This window comes from Pan paniscus, chromosome 8 (assembly GCF_029289425.2).
Source record: "Pan paniscus chromosome 8, NHGRI_mPanPan1-v2.0_pri, whole genome shotgun sequence".
Classification (NCBI taxonomy): Eukaryota; Metazoa; Chordata; class Mammalia; order Primates; family Hominidae; genus Pan; species Pan paniscus.
In genome coordinates, this window is record NC_073257.2 from 108,144,748 (window position 1) to 108,163,361 (window position 18,614).

General features: G+C 41.3%; 1 protein-coding gene across 3 annotated transcripts in view; it reads right to left on the minus strand.

Annotated features, from left to right (window-relative positions):
• The window catches only part of BLNK (B cell linker), a 134,867-nt gene that overhangs the window by 48,514 nt on the left and 67,739 nt on the right, over window positions 1–18,614 (minus strand). For all 3 annotated transcript variants that reach the window (XM_003825406.6, XM_003825407.5, XM_034931222.4), the window contains 2 exons: window positions 8,759–8,824; window positions 4,479–4,528 (listed from right to left, as the gene is read on the minus strand). In XM_003825406.6, the coding sequence (XP_003825454.1) occupies window positions 4,479–4,528; window positions 8,759–8,824 (116 nt within the window). The remainder of the gene's footprint in view (window positions 1–4,478; window positions 4,529–8,758; window positions 8,825–18,614) is intronic.

Here is an 18,614-nt window from a genome sequence, read left to right on the forward strand (position 1 = left end):
TACTGACCTCCTGTGGGGCAGTTGCTGGTCCTTTCTATCCTCTGCTCTCTGAAGGTCAGCATCACCAAGGTCAACACACTCTTGGCTTAGAGGATTTTGGGAAACCATTTGTTTCCAGAACTGGAAAGAGGACATAAATCCAATGTGTGGGGGGAAAATGGCTGGAGCATTTCAGGAGCCTTTGGTGGATCAAGTGCTCCACAGGGCACGTGATTGGCCTCCCAGGCTTAAGAGGTCTGGTGGGCTCTGGCCTCCACACACTACAGTTTCCAAGATCCTAAAGACTCCCCAGTTTCAGGAGGAGCTCTCAGGGCTGATTTCTGAGGCCCTGGACGTGCAGCTGTGCAGAAACCTCAAGGCTCAGGGGAAGCAGCTGGAAATGCTCCTGGGATGTGAACTGGGGTGGGGGAGAGAACGGCAAGGGAGGATGCTAACTGCAGGTGGTGATGGTGGTTTTGGACCATTTCCGGGGATTGAGTGTAAGAGCAGGGGAAACTGGGCAAGGCCCCAGTCATCTGGCAAAGCAATAAGATGCATTTCCGAGACCCTGGAACATCAATGGATTTGCAGGGGTCAGGGACTGAGGGAATAAAATCTACTTGTCTTTCAGTTCAGGAAAGGCAATAGGGACAGAGATGGTGGTTTATAGCAGGGTTTCTTAAATGTGATTTACATTCAGATCCCCTGGAGATCTTGCTAAAATGTAAATTCTGATCCAGTAGTTCTAGGGTGGGGCCAAGATTCTGCATTTCTAACAAGCTCCAGATGAGGTTGATGCTGTCTTGCTGGGAATCAAACTTTGTGTTGCAAAGGCTTAGAAGATCCTGTTGGGCCACACTTCTGCATTCCAGGAGAGATTAAATGTTCTGACATCAAGACTATTTGGAAGGGTTCCAGGAAAGGGAGCAGGTGTCTGAGGACAAAAAAGAGAACACTTCAGAGCATCAGGGATATTGGAAGATGTGAATGCCTAAAGCCAGGGAATGTTAGGAGACGCTCACTTTATCACTGGGCCCTGAGCCCCAGAGATCTGTGTTTCTGCAGGAGTGCAGAACAATTAGTATTAGAGGGGACCTGACAGATCTTCTAGTTCAGGCCTGCATAATATAGATGAGGAAAGGAGCATGAGATGCCCAAGATTACACAGCCAGTTAGTGGCTAAGCTGAAAGACCTTGTATGTGGGCTCAGTGGTTTGCAGTTCCTCTTGTTAGCAATGTAGAGCCATGAAAAGATTTAAAGAGAATTTTATTTCAGAACAATTTTCTGGTGGAAGTTGAGAGGACCACATGCAATCAGGAATTAAGCAGATTACTTAGAGCCTTCTACCCTAGGACAAGCAAGAGATGATGAAGGCCTTAGCTGTAGCAATGGGAATAGAGAGGGAAAAATACTTAAGAGGCATTTAAGAGCAAATCAATGAGATTTGGAGATTAATTTTTGTAGAAGGTGAGGGAAAAGGAGGCATCAAGGTTGATCCCAAGTGTGTGGGTTAGGCAAAAGTATGAATAATAGATGGATGCTACCTCCCTTTTCCCCACGCAGAAATAGAGGGAAAGGAGAGGGCCTGGGTGGGTGGATCAGCAGGCAGACAGGTGAGTGTGAGGGGACAATCAGGAGGGAGGTCCACCCTGAAATCAGATATGTCAGTCCACTTAGGTTTCCAACAACTGTCTCTGAACTCCTGGAATCTGTGTCCAGCATCTCTGATGCTGTTGGTTCATCTAAAAGTGGCAAATATTCCTGCACATTTGTCCCCGAATCCTCAAATTAAATGTCACCTTCTCAGACAGATCTTCCCACACCACCTAAGCTCTTCTCCTACCCCACACTGATTCCCCACCATTGCACTCTTCCATCTTCCCTCACAGCAGGTACCATGTTTGCTAATTTATATTTACCTGTTTGCTTTCTTGTTTCTTATCTGACTCCCCACTAGTCATTCAGCACTGTAAGGTCAGGGGTTGTATGTTGTTCCCCACTCCAGATCTAGCACAGTGACAGTCACACAGGACACACTCATGAAACACGTGTTGAATGAATCAGAAAATGTGCGAAACAGCTGAAGTACCTGGAGATGTTTATCCCAGAGAAGAAACCACTCAGATGGCCTAACTTCTTAATTCGCTCCTTTGAAGTTGCACAGGACAACTCTATTTCTATTTTTCTTAATATTTTTTTCTTATATTTTAAGAGATGGGATCTCGCTATATTGACCAAGCTGGTCTTAAACTCCTGGCCTCAAGCAATCCTCCCATCTTGGCCTCCCAAAGTGCTGGGATAACAGGTGTGAGCCCCTGCGCCTGGCTCTACTTTTCTTAATATTTAAAGGCTTGAACTGTGTGGCCATCAGGATAGACATAGGAAGTCACAAGGAAATGGATTGTATCTATATCCAGCCAGGGCTGCCTGTCCCTTGCTAAACCATGGGAAACCATCACAGAAAGTGTCCAAGCAGAAGCTGGGCCTTGTGTGCGGAGGTGCATGGTGGTGGGATAGGGGTTAAGCCCTGGATCAGATATTGGTCTACACGACCTCTGGGGTTCCTTTTAAACCCAAGACTCCATGATTTTATAATTTTCCCATCAAACTTATTTAGTTCTTTAACAGGTTGAGTCTGCTTTGGTTTCTTTTCTTTATTTAGAACTTGGAAGGAAGAATGTGTTTGTTCTCATGTAACTAGGAAGCTTCCTTGACTTATTGATTAGGTAGATATTAAAGCCCAGAACAGGGTCCCTCTTTTAGTGCCAGACTGTACTGGCATCCCCTGACCAACTGTCTAAACTTGCTGACTGATTGGCAGGGTGATGCCAATAACTACTCTGTGAATTAGTGAGTGGTCCAACAGGCCTGTAACCAGACTTGGGCAGGTTGGTCAGCATTTCTCAGTGTGATAAGATTCCCTTAGGAGGAACTGCACTATCTGACTTATTGCTATCTTGATCAGTGGCCGAAAAAATAAAATAAAATAGTAAGCATCATTTAAGGTTATGGTTTGGTTTTAGGCTGTTGCCCTGTTGAGAATCATCAATGATGTCTGTAGCTCTGTGGTTTTCACTGAGGGATATTCAGGAAATCTTTATAATTAATGCTATAGAAAGAGATTTTAAAACTATTCTCCAACGTATTTGTTCTAATAAAGAAATGTGTATTGAATATTTTACTTGGCTCACCACTGCCAGAAACACTACAAATCTCAAAACTAACCCTTCTTTCCTGCCAAAGTTGATCCTAGTTGGAATGAGGTTGCAGGCTAAACTTAGAGAGGACTGAGAGTCAGCAATGTGCCAGCAATAATTTATTATCCCCACCCCTTCAACAATCCTCAAGTATCAATTTAAACAGCTTTTGATGGAGGAAGTAGTCTCTTCCCCACTTACACCACACTCCCAGCCACAGATTAGATTCATTAGTGCTGCTGTGGAATTCCACAGAACTTTGTGCTTCCCCTATCACTGAATTGTAATTACTTTTCTTTCTTTTTTTTTTTTTTTGAGACAGGGTCTCACTCTGTTGCCCTGGCTGGATTGCAGTAGCATGATCACATCTCACTGCAGCCTTGACCTCAGTGATCCTCCCACCTCAGCCTCCTGAGTAGCTGGGACTACAGGTGCATGCGACCACACCTGGATAATTTGCATTTTTTGTAGAGACAGGGTTTTGCCATGTTGCCCAGGCTGATCTCAAACTCCTGGGCTCAAGCAATCTGCCTTCCTCAGCCTCCCAAAATGCTAGGATTGCAGTTGTGAGCCACTGCACCTGGGCCTATAATTACTTTTAACATAATTGATATGGTTTTTCTGTGTACCCCCCCAAATCTCATCTTGAATTGTAGCTCCCATAATTCCCACATGTTGTGGGAGGGACCTTGTAGGAGATAATTGAATCATGAGTGCAGTTTCCCCCATACCGTTCTGGTGGCAGTGAATAAGTCTCACAAAATCTGATGATTTTATCCAGGGTTTCCCCTTTCTCTTGGCTCTCATTCTACCTTGCCTGCCGCCATGTAAGACATGCCTTTTGCCTTCCACTATGATTGTGAGGCCCCCCCAGCCATGTGGAACTGTGAGTCCATTAAACCTCTTTTTCTTTATAAATTACCCAGTCTCGGGTATATCTTTATCAGCAGTGTGAAAACAGATGAATACAATAATCTGTCTTCCCTTCTGGACTATAAATTCCTCAAATGTAGAGTCTATCTTTAACTTTTAGCACTGTATTCCTGCCTCAGATCTGTGTGTGCCTGGCACATGGAAGATGTTTAATAAGTGACCAATAAATAGGTGGGTGGATGGATGGATAAAAAAACTACATCTCCACTGTAGTCAAAATGCCTAATAGATTTAGTCATTCTTGAAATTAGAAAAGATACCTTTTGTTTTCAAATGAGGATAGCGTATTTCCCTTTCCATAAGCCTAAATGTAAATATGAACATTAAATTAGTCAAGAGTCAGTTAAAGTATCTGAGAAATACCTTACCTGAAGCGTAGTCCCTTCGAGGAACACTTGGAGGTGCTTTGACTTTTAGCCTGGAAGTAACAACCATGAGACAAAAGGTCAGTGAGCAGAACAATGATGGTCAAAGCCGATGCTAGAAGCTGATATAGACAGAATAGATAGACAACTAATAGCATAATGGCTTCTCTTGGACCCATCAATGGACAGATTTGATGTATTATAAATGTAGTGAAGCCATTAGTCAGGGGTTTTCCACCTCTCCCCATCTCCCCAGTGCATGCACAATGTGGCTATGACTTGGCAAAGGTGAAGTCAGGTGGAGAAGGGCTCAGAGAGTTCAGAATATGATAATAATAAGCACTGAGTTCAGAGGTTCAAGGAAGATAAATGTTGATTGGTTGGTAAGGTAAGTGTTGATAAGAAGGTAAGATAAGATGGACTATATTTTAATGACTTACAAATGTTTAACAGGAAAAAATCAGCTACAATAAGCGTTTTGGTTGTAGGTTGGGCTAAAATTATGTTTGCACCATTTTAAAAACGCAAATAAGCCAGACACACTGGCTCATTTCTGTAATCCCAGCACTTTGGGAGGCCAAGGCAGGAGGATCACTTGTGCCTAGGAGTTCAAAACCAGCCTGGGTAACATAGTGAGACTTCATCTCTACAAAAAAATAAACAAAATGAGCCAGCCATGGTGGCATGCACCTGTGGTCCCAGCTACTTGAGGGGCTAAGGTGGGAGGATCACTTGGGCCCCAGAGGTCAAAGCTGCAGTGAGCCATGATCACGCCCCTGTACTCCAGCTTGGGCGACAGAGCGAGACACTGTCTTTAAAAAGAAAAAAAAGCCGAACAAGTGAACAGTGAGTGTCTCAGGATTGGAGATTATGAGACTTAGCATATTTAGTATTCAACTTGTTTTAAGCACTCTCAAAACTTTACTAAAGTAAAGGTGCTTTAGTACCTTTATGCACATATGAAATGTGCTAGTCACAATCCTTCTTCATTCAATAAAAGAAGAAAACTGAAATTACATTTTAGAAAACTATTCCAAGTTTTGTAAGTTCTGATACCTCCCTTTCCACTACTTGAAATGAGTAAGGTTTATAGTCAATTATTTTTAGTAATTATTACCCATTTTAACTAAGAATTATTTGCTTAATGAAATTTAAAATATACATAAATAAAACTTATATCCAGTAGCCTTTATTTACTAAAATATCATATCCTTCTATAGAAGCAGTATAACTGCTATTATATACAAACTTTTCATGTTTTGAAAAAAAAAAGCATAGAAATTTGTGTTTGATTAAAAAATGCACACAAAAAGAATTTACAAACCAAAATTGTAATTTGCAAAAATAACAATACGTATATTTACATAGAAATTCTGGTTTTCTTTTTCTCATAGGCTCTCAATATCTATTATTTCATTCAATTCTCCTCACAAGCCAGCAGGGTGGGCTGGGAAGATACTATCATTAGGCCCATGATGAGGTATAGAGACAGAGATCATCCAAGGTGTTGCAAGGAAGAAAAACAAAAACAAAACTGGGTCTGGTGCCCAGGTTGGTTCAAGGAATAGTAAAATTTCCAAAAGCACAAACCACCTGTTATCCATTATTACTATCATTTCATAAAACAAAAGGAAGGGTATTTTAATACCCCCAAATCATCTCAGAATAAAGGAAAAACTCACTAAAGGACTGTTGGCCACTCAACACTAGGAATAAAAGGCATAGTTGAACTTTGTTCTGTAGCTGGCTGCTGCGCACAACCCCCAACACTTCATGGTCCTTATTTTCTCACGCGGCCATAGACCAGTGAAAACTCTGTCACAGTCTTGTGTTAGGGAACCAGCGTGTTCAAGCGTGCTTCCTCCGTTCAGGGTAGCACCTGTGGCCTGGCTTCAAGTAAAAGTGTAACTGCAAGTCACTTTGAGCTAAAGGGCCCCTGACGTCACCTGGGGTAATGACAATGGTGGCCATAATTTCCAGGCTGAGAAGAAACATGGTTTGTCATGTAAAAGTACTTTGGTCATCCAATGGGCAGAATGTTTGAAATAGAGGCTGTTATAAAAAACTTGAGCTCCACAGCTGCTGTAAATATGACTGGCCATGGAATAGAGAGACATTTTATGCAGAGGCTTCATGTTATTGAGAACTGGTGTATTGTAAAACTGGCAACTGGGGGCCATGGAATAGAGAAACATTTTATGCAGAGGCTTCATGTTATTGAGAACTGGTGAACTGTAAAACTGGCAACTAGAATTGCTAGTGATTGTAACAAGGACTGTCTCATAAAGAATGAGACTCTATCTGTAGCAGAAATAATAAGCAAAAATCATCACACACCTCTCCCACTCATCAGACAGAACATGAAGCCAAATTCTCCTCCTCTGTAAGATGACCACCACCTCACAAGCAGAAGGCCATTTATGTTTTATGATGGTCACTTATGCATAGAGACTCATTTACATTTCATAGTCTGGAAATACCACCAAAAGTGATTTCTTATTTTTAATTTTAGCATAGATTAAAACGAATAAGGATGCTCTTTTGAATGCATAGAGAAATGAACTTCTATAAACTATTTTTTGGTCCAAAATTTGGGGAGAAAAATTTGGTAATAGCAATTAAAACTTTAAGGACACAACTTCTTCCATTTGGAAATTTCATTTTAGGAATTTAGCCTACTGGTATATTCAAGGTCTGCAATGAACATTTATTAAAGTATTATTCATGACATTTAAATTGGAGGAAACAACCAGAGAATTTTGATTGCTATTATCAAATTGCTATCCAAAAATGTTGTACCGGTTTAAATTCAAATCCCCCCTTAAAGATGGCCACCAATATATAGCTAGTTAATTGAATTGTAATATATTTAAGGTAGACTATTAAATCATCTGTTCAGAAAAGAATATGGTTAATTTTTACTTACTAACAAATAAAGATGTCCATGAAATAGCTTAAGTAAAACCAACAAAGCAAGTTGGTAGAATGGCGTATGCACTATGATACCATTTATGACGAAAATGTATGTGTATAGTATGTACAATGTCAGTGTATGTATGTATGTGTTTAAGCACACACATACATACATATATACATACTTATACACACATACATACATATATACATACTTATACACACATACATACATATATATACACACATTGAACTTACCATGACAATGTCCCTTTCTGGGGAGTGGGTTAAGATGGAGATATAAGGAAATGGGAGATTTTGACATCATACAATTCTGGCCTCTTTGATTTTTTTTCCCTGGTGAATCCGTATTAGTTTTATTTAAAAAATTTAAAGACTTAACAGAATACCATTTCCCATTTTCTCTTGAAAGAGACTTACCTACTAAGGTATATAAGACCTACTAAGGTACGTCTACCTTAGATTTTGAGTGGCAAATGCAGATATGTACAATTTTTATTCTCTTTAAAAAAAAAAGCTTAAGAGTTTTTGATGTACAAGGAGTTTTGAGATGCTAGCTTTCCCTCTCCAAGTGCCAATTGAAAAGTTCATTTTCAGGTAATAATTCAAAAAGCAGAAATCAAAATATGGAAAACTGGCTGAGCGCAGTGGCTCATGCCTGTAATCCCAGCACTTTGGGAGGCTGAGGCGGGCGGATCACCTGAGGTCAGGAGTTCAAGACCAGCCTGACCAACATGAAGAAACCCTGTCTCTACTAAAAATACAAAATTAGCCAGGTATGCTGGCACGTGCCTGTAATCCCAGCTATTTGCTGGGCCAAGGCAGGAGAATCGCTTGAACCCAGGAGGCAGAGGTTGCGGTGAGCCAAGATCGCTCCATTGCACTCCAGCCTGGGCAACAAGAGCGAAACTCCGTCTCAGAAAAACAAAAAAGCAAAAACAAAAACAAAACCCCCCAAAAAGGAAAACTCACATGGCATCTTGAAGAAGCTAGGGCTGTGTTTTGTAACTTTTCATTTGGATTTCTCCATACATGTTTTCATAGCCCTTAGCTAAATGGTTATAGAAATGATTTTCCTGCTTTGACATTTGTTAGGCACCTTGAATGGGCATAGCTCACCTTCCCTGCAGTGAGAAGGAAAATCAAAGTCCACTGAGTACAACTGCTCTCACTTGTCCTGTTCCAGAATGTAGACCTGGCCACCATGGATTCCAGCCAATAGTAAAGAAGGGTTACGTGCTAAAGAGGTAGAAACTTCTCATCCAGGTAACAGAGAAATTTGTTTTCTTCCATGTAGCACATGTTGACTTATTTTATATAATTAAGTATTTAAATAGAGGCGAACTTACTTTTTGATTTTATTCATTATTCCACCTTCATTGTTTTTAATATCGTGGACCATCTTTTGAAGCTGCCTGTAAAAAACAAAATTAAACATAAGATATTAATAACCAGTCTGACTTTTTTAAAAAAGTCTTCTACTCTTCTCAAATACAAAAAAAGGGGACAAAACCCTACCAAAACAACCTCCAAATAGGATGAATTATATTGTATTTAATTAAATTGACCATCTGCTACTTTAGCAAAGGAGAAGCATGACTGATTCTATAAGGAATATGGTCACTGGGCTGTGTCCCCCTCCGTTGGGATGTCTGGACCAGTCTCAGGCTGTGAAGAAAGATATTCTGATTCTTGCTCATTGTCTTAGAGCATCCACGTTACGAAGATAGATGCTACTCTGTGGACATAGCAGAGGCTTTAATCAGGCCCAAGGTTCTTTTTTGTTAAATGTTAGTAGGTAGCATCTATTAAAACTTCCATTTAAATTTACTCCTACCTAGGAGTCATAAAGAAAATGACTATTAAATCTGGCTGATATTTGAAACTTCTGTAGAACAAAAAGGAATATTGAGGCAGGAGAATAGGGTCTGGAGGCAGGGAACCTAAGGCCAATTTGCACTGACTTCCTAGAACTGAATCAAATGGAAAACCCCACCTCTCCATGCACAAGTAACAAAAGGATCAGAGGCTACTACCTTTGCACTGCGTTGTAGATGAAAAATGGAAAGTGCCTCTGATTGATCCCCTCCTGTAACCAATCAGACTGGTCCCAGGCCAAGTCTTCCTGTGTAATTTTGTACCTTAACTTCAGCATCTGATTGATCACCTTCTGCAACCAGTCAGACTGGTCATGGGCCACTCCTTCATTTACATAGGATGTAACCAAGTAACCAATGGGAAACCCCTAGAAGGAAAATTCTGTAACCAGTGCTCTTGAGCCACTTGGTCAAGCCCATTCCTACTCTGTGGAGTGTACTTTCATTTCAGTAAATCTATGCTTTCATTGTTTCATTCTTTTGTTACTTTGTTTGTGCATTTTGTCCAATTCTGCGTTCAAAATGCCAAGAACCTGGAAGACTCATAGTCAAGACCCTCCACTGGTAACAATATGTATCAAGACCCTCCACTGGTAAGAATATGTACAAAATCAAAAGATAAATGACATGCTGAAAGAAATATTTGCAACATATAGTAATAATAATAAGAACTACATATTAGTTTGCTGCAAAAGTAATCACGGTTTTTGCCACTAGAAGTAATGGCAAAAACTACGATTATTTTTGCACCAGCCTTTCTCGATTTACAAAGAAATCTTACAACTCAGTAAGAAAAAGAGAAATAGTTCAATAGAAAAATGAGCAAAAGATATGAACACACAGCTAACAGAAAACAAATACAAGTGGTCAATAGACCAATGAAAAGATATTGAACATCACTTATATTTAAACAAATCTAAATCTAAACAACAGTGAGATGTCTTTTCGCCTATCAGACTGGCAAAACATAACGTGTGATAATATCCAATGTTGAGAAAGTAAATTGTTACAATCAAATCTGTCAAGATTTAAAACGTCCATGACTTTTGACCCAGCAATTGGACTGCTAAGAATTTGTCTTATGAAAATGGTCACAAAATGATATCAGTATATACATATAAGCATGTTTATTGCAACATGATGTGTAAGAACTCTCTAATTTTCTCCCTGCTTCTTCTGCCCTCCCCACAACCATAACTCTGAAAACAACCCAATGCTCATTAATCATTAAAAGGGAACTAGTTAAATAAATTATGATAGATCCATGCAATGGAATGCCACAGACCCCTAAAAAAAAGAGGAATATACATCTATATTGTTGCCTGGAACTTCTACTTTCTAAAAAGGGGATTATTACTTTATGATGTTTTAAAATATTTGAATTTTTATAGCATGTGTAGATATCATTTGTATTATCTGTGTTATATACAAATATGGAGAAAAATATTATAATGGGAGGATAGGGCCAGTTATGTTTTCCTCATAATAATTTTCTGACTTAAAAAATGTATAACAAAATTTCACGTGGTTCTTCCCTGAAAGAGTAGGACGTTTTAATTCACCTTTCAGGTAAATGCTTCCTTTGTTCTGAGAAAACTATTTGACTGGACCCTTTAGATAATGAACTGTACACAGCTATTGTTCTTGTAGGAAATGGTGATTTCCCCACAATCCTGAAAGCAGATTTCTCTGACTCTGGGAGCTAGGCCTTGGGTTAGGTAATAGAAATAGTTTAGCATAGGTCTAGGAAACTGTTGGTTGAGGACATCTGGGAGAAATACTACCTTGGCCCTTTGTGAATTTAGAATGCCCGTGCGGCGGAAGGGTTACTTTTTGGTGCAGCAGTGGAGCAGTTTAGAGGGTAAGAGGACAGCTTCTCAGAAGACCTCTGCCTGGGCGGGCCTGTGGGTGTCCTCTACCAAGTGTTAATTTAAAGCTAAACAATGCAGCGATGCTGGTGATCTGCCGGATCTGCTCTATTGAGGGCAGGCCCTCTAGCACTTAGGGAGTGGAGTGAAATTTACAGGATAGGGAATTGGGAAAAGGGAGATTGCTCAAACGTAAAATGGGAACTTAGGCTGCGGATTTTGGGGAGATCTCTCTCCTTCTAGGGCTGATGGCTGTTAGGCGCTAGAGTGCTGAAGAGCACAGACAAACCTGAGGGATTTTCAGTGGTGGGGGTTTGGGCGATGGCGGGGGGTGGTAGCCCTGAATCTGAGGCTGGGTCTGGGCCTCTGCTCTGAGAAAAGCCATAGCCAGAGCCATCGCTAGCTATTTTCAACCACATAATCCCTCTCTGCTGTCCCTGAATCTTCAGTAAGATCTTGTAGTAGCTGCAGCCCGGCCTCAGCTGGGCCTTGGGGAAGAGAGTGTTCCACTGGCATGGAAGGGTGGAGGGAGGACAGGCTGGAGTGTGAAGTAGAAGGATAGGAGAAACTTCTTTTGGGACAGCCGTATGGCTGCATCTTGGAGAATTACCTACATAAGGGAGGGACCCACTGAGGGACCCACGTTCAAATGTATGTGTCAGGGGTCTGGTGCCAAGTCATTGTAATTTGAGTAACAAAGGAAATGAGACCATATTTTATACTCCCTAGCTAGGGAGGCCGGGCACACTGATGATACAAGTGTAAGAGCTCAGGAAAGAGCCAGGCACATATTATGGGCTCAGTAGCAAAGAGAAAAGGATGGTTGAGAGACACACAGAGGGTCCCTCAGATGGGCCCTTGAGTTGCCTCAGAACTCTACAGTTTTCTAGAATTTGTTCACATATACTCTATGCCAAACCCTTTTCTCCTTTTCTTGAGGAACTGTAGAGAAACTTCGAGATAGAGGAAAGAAGGAAATGAAAATAAGGGGTCTGGCAGTGGGGAGAAAGAGAGATTGAGAGACAGACAGAGAGAGAGGGGGAGAGGGGGCGGGGAGAGAGAGAGAGAGAGAGGAAGAGAGAAAGAGAGAGAGAGGTTGAAGTGGATTGATTGCAAGGAAATTCAATAATTTCATATGGAGGGCAGAGGGCAGCTCTGGTTGTAAGCTGACTGTAACTGAATGGAGTATCTTTAGGCTAAGTTAATGCTTAACCAGGTTGAGGAGCAAAATGAGGCAGCAGTGAAGAATCCTATCAGAAATGTGTCAAAAATGGGACACAGGCAGAGTAATAGGGAACCAGGGGCCAATTTGCATAAGTGATTTTGCAGTGGATGTAAATAAACAGATGCAAAATATTGCAAAAGAATTGGGTGCAATTTTGTCATTTGCTCAATTTGGCATTTGGTGCTTCTTGGCATTTCCTAATTACTTTTTATTGTGTATTATTATAACAATAACAATTATACTATGTAACTATATAATTACAGTAAGTTACTGAAGTGTTACATAAACTATACTTTTTAAAGTTGATGCATAATAGCAGTAGATATTTATGGATGCATGTGATATTTTGATACATGCATACAATGTGTAATGATCAAATAAGGGTAACTGGGAAACCCATCACCTCACCTCAAACATTTATCATTTCTTTGTGCTGAACACATTCCAAATCTTTTCGTCTAGCTATTTTGAAATATACAATAAATTATAGTTAACTATAGTCACCCTAGATAAATTACACTTTTTATATTTTAAAGTTTTCTTCTCTCTCTGTATCTCGTTCACACAAATTCTGATGTCTATAGACTGCTTTGTTACAACTGCCAAACTTCTGTGATCTGGGAAGACATAGTGACCCAAAACCAAGATTTACTGTGATGCTGTTAGCTCATTATGTCAACTGTCCACGCATCTGGTGATGCACAGCTCTGCTGCTCTCTAGTATTGGCCATTTCATTTTGGAGTGCTTTTTGCTCCTTATTACAACTTATAGCACATGCCATAGCAAAAGAATGCACAACTGGTCTGTTCCAGGAGGGGTTGTTCTGGATTCAAACAGCAATCCCTTTACTGAGATGAGTTGTGTGTAGGTAAAGATAGGTAAGGCATAAAACAGCTTCACTTTGATTATCTCATTCAGAGATATCCTTCCATGGTGGGGAGATGGATAATAAGGTCACAATGTCCTAATCTTCTGAAGTCATAGAGAGAGAGCCATGCTTATGTAACAAAATAAAATGAAGAACAAAGCTTATCTAATACATGTTTTAAAATATATAAGTATTGTAACTTTAAGCAGTATGGCATTTTGGTATTTAAAAATGGTGAGCAGGTCATATAAATAATTATAATACTTGTGTAAACCAAATCAAATTTTATATTCTCTCTTTTGTTTTTAATTTTCAAGCTTTTGAATTAAGACACGTAACTTAGTCACACTGTAGTAGTGTGACCCTGGGTAAGTCTGAATCTTGAGAGATTTAAATTCCAGGAAGCACTGAGAGTAGAAAAGTCACCATTTGAAAGTTACAGCAGTTTCTTCCCTTTAAAGTGCCTTACTTTAGAATCCGATAGATCTCAAGAGGGCTATTGGACCACAACTGGCCGGGCCTCACCCCTGGAGATTCTCATTGGGTTGTCTGTGGTGCGTCAGAAAATCTGCATTTATGTTTTTATTATTATTATTATTATTATTATTATTATTATTATTATTATTATTATTTTGAGACGGAGTCTCACTCTTGTTGCCCAGGCTGGGGCGCAATGGCGTGATCTCGGCTCACTGCAACCTCCACCTCCCAGATTCAAGCGATTCTCCTGCCTCAGCCTCCCGAGTAGCTGAGAATACAGGGACCTGCCACCATGCCGGGCTAATTTTTTGTATTTTTAGTAGAGACGGGGTTTCATTATGTTGGCCAGGCTGGTCTTGAACTCCTGACCTCGTGATCTGTCTGCTCCGGCCTCCCAAAGTGCTGGGATTACAGGCATGAGCCACCATGCCCAGCTTCTGCATTTCTAACAAATTCCCAGGTGGTGCTGATGCTACCAGTTGGGAGACCATCCTTTGTGCATGACTATGATAGATCATGCCTTTTTCTATTGTGGGCCTTTTAGTTGTGCCCAAGTAAAGCAAATACCTGTATGGGGGAAAAACTAAGTTCTCATTAACTCAAGTGCAAAGTTTCGGACAAATAAATTGGGTGGTCAATTGGAAGCATAATTTGGGTGTGTGCTTTTCAGTCTGCAGCTTCTTTGCAGGACTGTTGACTTTTCTCTGTATGAATTCAGACTAACCTCTGCCTATATATTTTAATTTATTTTATAGTCATGTACTTTCTTCTTGAGCCACAGTTTGCAAAACTGTAGAATGGAGATGAAGTGACTGCAGGCAGAACATGCCCCTCTCCTTGCGTGACAATGGAAAAGGGACTGGCCCTTCTTGGAGCAGAGTGCCATGGTCGGGACCATTTTGCCATTGCTATTATAATATGGTGCTCTAAGTGACTAACAGAATGCAGTGGCAGTGGCACTAAGACTCGACCTCATCCCTGTTGGTGGGGGATAGGCTGTCTTTGCTGTCACTCATCCTGCAAAGACTCCAACCTAGAAAAAGGATGTAAGAAAATGAGGATGTGGCAGGCAGGCCTCAGGCTTGGTACTGTGATGTTTCCTGTCTTCCTGGGGCCTCCTGGTTGTTGGTCCCTGTGCTGCAGGTTGAATAGAGGAATCTTCTAGAAGGATTCCCATTGAACAGCCTTCCAATTTTTACTACCCATGCATAAGATGTACAGATTTTACACAACTAAGATCACTCTTGACATTTTGAAATCTGTGTGTTCCACTTACTATATTGTGAATATTTTCATAAGTGAGCACCATCCTTAGGCTTTATCTGCATCTTTCCTTACTCTGCAAACTGAGGGGCTTTTAAATAGCTGAAACTCTGATCCAAGTAGGCGTGACAAGAAGCAGTGAATCAGGACCCCTCAGCTTGAGGGAGCAGAGAGATGACCAGACCACATGGCAATCTGAGACCAGGAAAAGCAAAGGCTGTGTGAGAATAAGTGCCGAATGCCTTGCTTCTGGGAGCCTGGGATCAAGAGGCTTGGACCTCAGGGGCAGGGAGGGAGGGGACAATCTCAGGTTCCCTCTTGTTTCTTTTTTTTTTTTTTTTTTTTCCCTCTTGTTTCTTGAAACCCAGCCTGTCTTCCAGATCACCCTCTGAAACAGTGTTTTCTAGAGTAAGGTCTAAAGATTGCCTGTATTTATTTGTTAGAAATTCAGATCACTGGACCCTAAACCATATCAATAGAATAAAAATTCCAGATAGAGCCCAGCAATCTGCTTTTTAACAAATTTTCTAGGCCTGGTGACTCTTATGCACACAGAAGGTTGAGAGCCATTTTTAAAGGATTAGGCCAGGCTGGGTGCAGTGGCTCATGCCTGTAATCCCAGCACTTTGGGAGGCCGAGGCGGGCCGATCATGAGGTCAGGAGATCGAGACCATCTTGGCTAACACGGTGAAACCCCATCTCTACTAAAAATACAAAAAAAAAAAAAAAATTAGCCGGGCATGGTGGCGGGCGCCTGTAGTCCCAGCTACTCGGGAGGCTGAGGCAGGAGAATGGCGTGGACCCAGGAGGTGGAGCTTGCAGTGAGCCGAGATCGCGCCACTGCACTCCAGCCTGGGCGACAGAGCAAGACTCTGTCTCAAAAAAAAAAAAAAAGGAAAAAAAAAAGGATTAGGCCAGGTTTATCCCCTTCCAGGCTAAATTTAAATGGAAAGAGCAAAAGAGACGACTTCCCAACCTCCAGAGTATCTTCCCCCATCCACCATAGCCTGGAATAGCTTTAACAACAAATCTTACTCTTTTCTCCATAATGAGTGGCCAAAGGCTTACCCAGGCATTCTCCCCAGGAAAGGAAAGACACTGGCAATGGAATTTTAGTCAATGGTATGACGTCTGCTTTCAACAAGGGGAAGACAGCAGAAGGAATCGGCTGTGGTTGCCAATGGCCGGGCATTCACCTTTACCTGGACTCAGATTAATACAAGTCGGGCACAGTGATGCTTCCAGCCTGCCTGCCTTCTCTTCCCAGGCAGCCTGGTGTCACAGCAGGGACTCTAACCCCAGGAGCTGACTGTATACAGCCCAGCCTTCTTCAATGAGTCTTTTTTTTTTTTTTTTGAGATGAAGTCTCGCTCTTGTCCCCCAGGCTGGAGTGCAATAGCGCGATCTCAGCTCACTGCAACCTCCGCCTCCCAGGTTCAAGCGATTCTCCTACCTCAGCCTCCCGAGTAGCTGGGATTACAGGCACCTGCCACCACGCCTGGCTAACTTTTGTATTTTTAGTAGAGACAGGGTTTCACCGTGTTGGCCAGGCTGGTCTCAAACTTCTGACCTCAGGTAATCCGCCCACCTCGGCCTCCCAAATTGCTGGGATTACAGGCATGAGCCACCACACCTGGCCCTTCAGTGAGTCTTTTATGAATTGAAGTTTAGACCTTACATCAATTGGCAGTCTTTCTACATCTCCTTCTTGGATGAAAAGGTAGGTTAAAGAAATCGTCTTGACTTTGGCTGCACATTAGAATCACTTAGGGGACTTTTAATAATCTTGACACCCAGGCCTTGCCCCCGACCATTTAAACCAGAGTCATTGACTCTCAGGGGATCCAATGTGCAGCCAAGGTTAAGAACCACTGACAGTGTTATCAGGATAGGAGAACTTTGTACATACCCCAGGGAAGATCGTCTGTCCAAGAGAGCACAAGGAGAGGAATCCATAGTGAGAATCCACAGAAGGGTATCTGCAGACTGAGAACAGCCCCAGGCACATAGAAGGATAAACAAGTTCAGGAAGGATGGAGTTTAAGGACAGCGAGCTCTTCCAGGGCCAAGAGGGCACGGGGAGGGCAGCTGCATGCAGATATTTCGGCCAGATCACCAGAGGTGTCCAAGAAATTACATATTTGACAAAAACACTTTGCCAATAATTTTTATTAAATACAGGAGATGATTTAACAGATGATATTATCTGTAAGAAGTGCTCTTTAAAAAAGTTTAGTAGAAATAAGAAGATCATAAAACATCTTGTTTTCCTTGTAGCTCTTTAGTGCTGTCACAGAGGACAATGATAGGCAGGTTTCAGGATTTTTTTTTTTTCATTTGTCTTTCAGAAAGGGTGGAATGCAAAGTATTGCTAATCAGAGAAAATCCCTGTTTAATCTGCATGTAGGAATGGATTAAAGAGTGTCTCAGGTGAAAGTGACTCTTTGTAAACAAACAGAACAAATAAATCCTTCCTTCTTCATCCCCCGCATCTTAACCTCAGGACCAGTTCTTGAGTTTCATCCTTTCAGTGTTCATAGGCTGGTCCTCCTCTCTGAGCCAAGATCTAAGCCTACACTTTCCCCTTTACAACAGGAAAATGCAGCAGCTGGCAGCAGGGCCCTCCCATCCATGCTGTGAGGGCTTGTTAGGGCCTCTTTCAGCAAATGTTTCTAAAACCTGGATTTCAACAGATCACTCCTTCCTCAAGAGTGCAGCAACTCCCTGGTATCTACTGAATCAAGCCTGAGCTTTTTGTCATGGCTCAGTCACTCAGTCTCACCCTGAGCTCTATGCCCATATAGAAATTTTATTTTTGTTACTAAATTTTAAAACAGCTCGATGATAGAAAACGGAACACTGCCAATAAGAAAAAGGAAAAGGGCCAGGTGTAGTGGTTCATGCCTGTAATCCCAGCACTTTGGGAGGCTGAGGAGGGTGGATCACTTGAGGTCAGGAGTTCAAGTACTGCAAGAACCCCTGGGGGCTGCTGGCTCAGCCCTTTGCTTTATCCACGTATACTTGGGTATCCTTAGAACATCTGTGCTGGTGCAATTGACCTGGTATCTCCAATTTATATGTTTCTAAAATCAATTTGGAGTAGAAATCTCTGTAATGTTTTCCTTGGCATATATAGAAACAAAAATGCATCCATGAATACTTTTTACTATGAATGGATTTTTAAAAACACTTTTTTAAAGTTAAAATTTAAATACACTTAAATGCATTTAATTTAAAAATAAAAAAATTAATGTTCATCATTAGGTCTGCTGATTCTCTACTTGACTTCCTCCTTTTTTAGGTGTTTAATATAATTGACTCTGGGTTTCTTTTTAAGATGCTACTAATATAGTATATTTTATTTTTGTTACTAAATTTTAAAACAGCTGTATGATAGAAAATTGAAAACTGACAATAAGAAAAATAAAAAGGGCCGGGCATGGTGGCTCATGCCTGTAATCCCAACACTTTGGGAAGCCAAGGAGGGTGGATCACTTGAGGTCAGGAGTTCAAAACCAGCCTGGCCAACATGGTGAAACCCTTGCTGTACTAAAAATAGAAAAATCGGCTGGCAGTGGTGGCGTGTGCCTGTAATCCCAGCTACTTGGGAGGCTGAGGCCTGA